We start from the raw sequence: 2,307 nt of genomic DNA, 5'->3' as shown, positions 1-2,307 counted from the left end.
GGGTAGAATGACATTTACCTATATCCCAATAGATAGATGCGGGATTGAAAAGGATAGAAATAGATAGATAGATGATTGGATGGTTAAACAGTTAAGAAAGTAGAAGTATTTTGAAATTAGTTTTTACGAAAGAGGAAAATCCATAATATCAATAAAAGAGTATCTTTTTTACGATATCTTTTTTAGTTTATAATTCACTTTCATATAACAACCCGGTCAAAATTGTGCAATCAGCCAACTGGAAATCAATGCTAATTTTGACAAATATAGATTAACAACGCGGATAACCAAATTAAAATAACCTAATCGTAAAGAGAAAAGAGAAAGAAAGAGAGAGGGAGGGAGAGAGAGAGAGAGAGAGAGAGAGAGAGAGAGAGAGAGAGAGAGAGAGAGAGATAGAGATAGAGATAGAGATAGAGATAGAGATAGAGATAGAGATAGAGACAGAGATAGAGATAGAGATAGAGATAGAGATAGAGATAGAGATAGAGAAAGAGATGGATAGATGAATAGACAGACAGAGAAAGAAACGGAGAGAGAGAGAGAGAGAGAGAGAGAGAGAGAGAGAGAGAGAGAGAGAGAGAGAGAGAGAGAGAGAGAGAGACAGACAGACAGACAGACAGACACACAGAGAGAGAGAGAGAGAGAGAGACGGATAGATGAATGATAGACAGAGAGAGAGAAAGAGAGAGAGGGGGGGGGGGGAGTGAAAGGGAGAGAGAGAGAGAAAGAGAGAGAGAGAGAGAGAGAGAGAGAGAGAGAGAGAGAGAGAGAGAGAGAGAGAGAGAGAGAGAGAGAGAGAGAGAGAGAGAGAGAGGGAGGGAGGGAGAGAGAGGGAGAGATGGATAGATGAATAGATAGATAGACAGAGAGAGAGAATCGGAGTGAGATTGAGAAAGAAAGAGAGAGAGAGAGAGAGAAAGAGAGAGAGAGAGAGAGAAAGAAAGAGAGAGAGAGAGCGGGAGAAAGAGAGAGAGAATGAGTGAGATAGATAGATTTATAGAAAAAGAAAGAGAGTAGGCTTATTTTGTATTGCTGTGAAGCAAGATTATTAAAAATGACCCTTCACTTTCACAAAAAGAAAAAATAAATAATTTCTTTGGCTAGATATTTTGGGGCCAGGAGATGGAAGAGATGAAGAAGATGAAGGAGAAAGAATGAAGAAAAAACATTGATGAGGAGAAAAGCAAGAACAAAAACAAAAGAAGCAGTGATAGAAAAATCAAAATAAGAATTTCTTTTCTCACTTTCGCTTTAAAAGAAAAGTCTCAATTTCCGGATAAAGTTTCTTCACTTTCACTTAAAGAAAATGATCTTAGTTCCCGGATCTCTGGTAGGGAAGGGGTGGAGCCACGGGAATGATCGCCCCCTGGGGTTGGTACCCCCCCTGGTCGGCCACAAAGGAGATCTCGACTGGGACGCCCTCGGGGGATTCGTATCTGCGGGGAAGGGGTTTCGTTGAGGATGCTGAATCCTTCGTAACCTGCTGATTTCGTCAACTGTTTGCTTTCGCAGAGTTTTGTGGTAAATTGCTGGTGTACTTACGAGAAACGTAGATAGACACAAAGATAGAAAGATAATAGAGAGATGAATAGACAATTATATCCATATACAGAGAGTCGAGGCCCGATGCTCACCTCCAGCCTCCCTGCTTCGCCTGTCCGCCGCTCTCCTTCCCGGACTCCTGCCGGACGATGCCGTTGCCGGACTCGAAGTCGAAGGAGTAGCCACCGTAGGCGTCCTGCGTTCGGTCGTCCTTCAGGATAGGGATGGGCGCGGAGTAAGGACTCTCGGCCGCCTCCGAGACGAGGACGGACAGCAGCAGAAGGCCGGCCTGTGCGGGATGGGACATGGTACTTGGTTAGTCTGGGATTTCATATTACAAAGACTGAGTAAAGGAATCAAGGAAATAGGTATTAAACACAGTAACAGAAAGGCGCAAGGGCGAGAAATACAAAATGCTAATGATATCAAAACAATAATGGTAATTGAAATACTATTTATATCAAAATATTAGTAAGAGAGAAAACGCAAAAAAAAAAATAAAAAAAAAATGTCTATAATTTTCCAAAATTGTAGGCCACAGAAAAAAAAATAATAGAAAAGGTAATGACAATGAAAATGGTTATTGTGTTGAAATACGGAAACTATATAATCCTTTACATATAAAGCCGAAAACAATACAACATGAAGCAAACGCTGCTAATAAAGGAAAGCACTTGAATGTATGTTTTTTTTTCTGTACAGCACACACACACACGTTCATAAACACATTATATTTCAAAGGCCACATACTGTCTTGTCTCG

General features: G+C 40.8%; 1 protein-coding gene across 1 annotated transcript in view; it reads right to left on the bottom strand.

Moving 5' to 3' along the window:
- Window positions 1-789: 789 nt before the first annotated feature.
- The window catches only part of LOC113827700 (endocuticle structural glycoprotein SgAbd-8), a 1,717-nt gene continuing 199 nt past the window's right edge, over window positions 790-2,307 (bottom strand). The window contains exons 2-3 of the mRNA XM_070118546.1: window positions 1,638-1,834; window positions 790-1,439 (exon numbers count right to left, since the gene is read on the bottom strand). Coding sequence (XP_069974647.1) covers window positions 1,316-1,439; window positions 1,638-1,834 — 321 coding nt within the window. The 3' untranslated portion in view covers window positions 790-1,315. The remainder of the gene's footprint in view (window positions 1,440-1,637; window positions 1,835-2,307) is intronic.

Source organism: Penaeus vannamei, chromosome 42 (genome assembly GCF_042767895.1).
Source record: "Penaeus vannamei isolate JL-2024 chromosome 42, ASM4276789v1, whole genome shotgun sequence".
In the NCBI taxonomy this organism is placed as follows: domain Eukaryota; kingdom Metazoa; phylum Arthropoda; class Malacostraca; order Decapoda; family Penaeidae; genus Penaeus; species Penaeus vannamei.
This window is presented reverse-complemented; position numbering and strand designations above follow the sequence as displayed.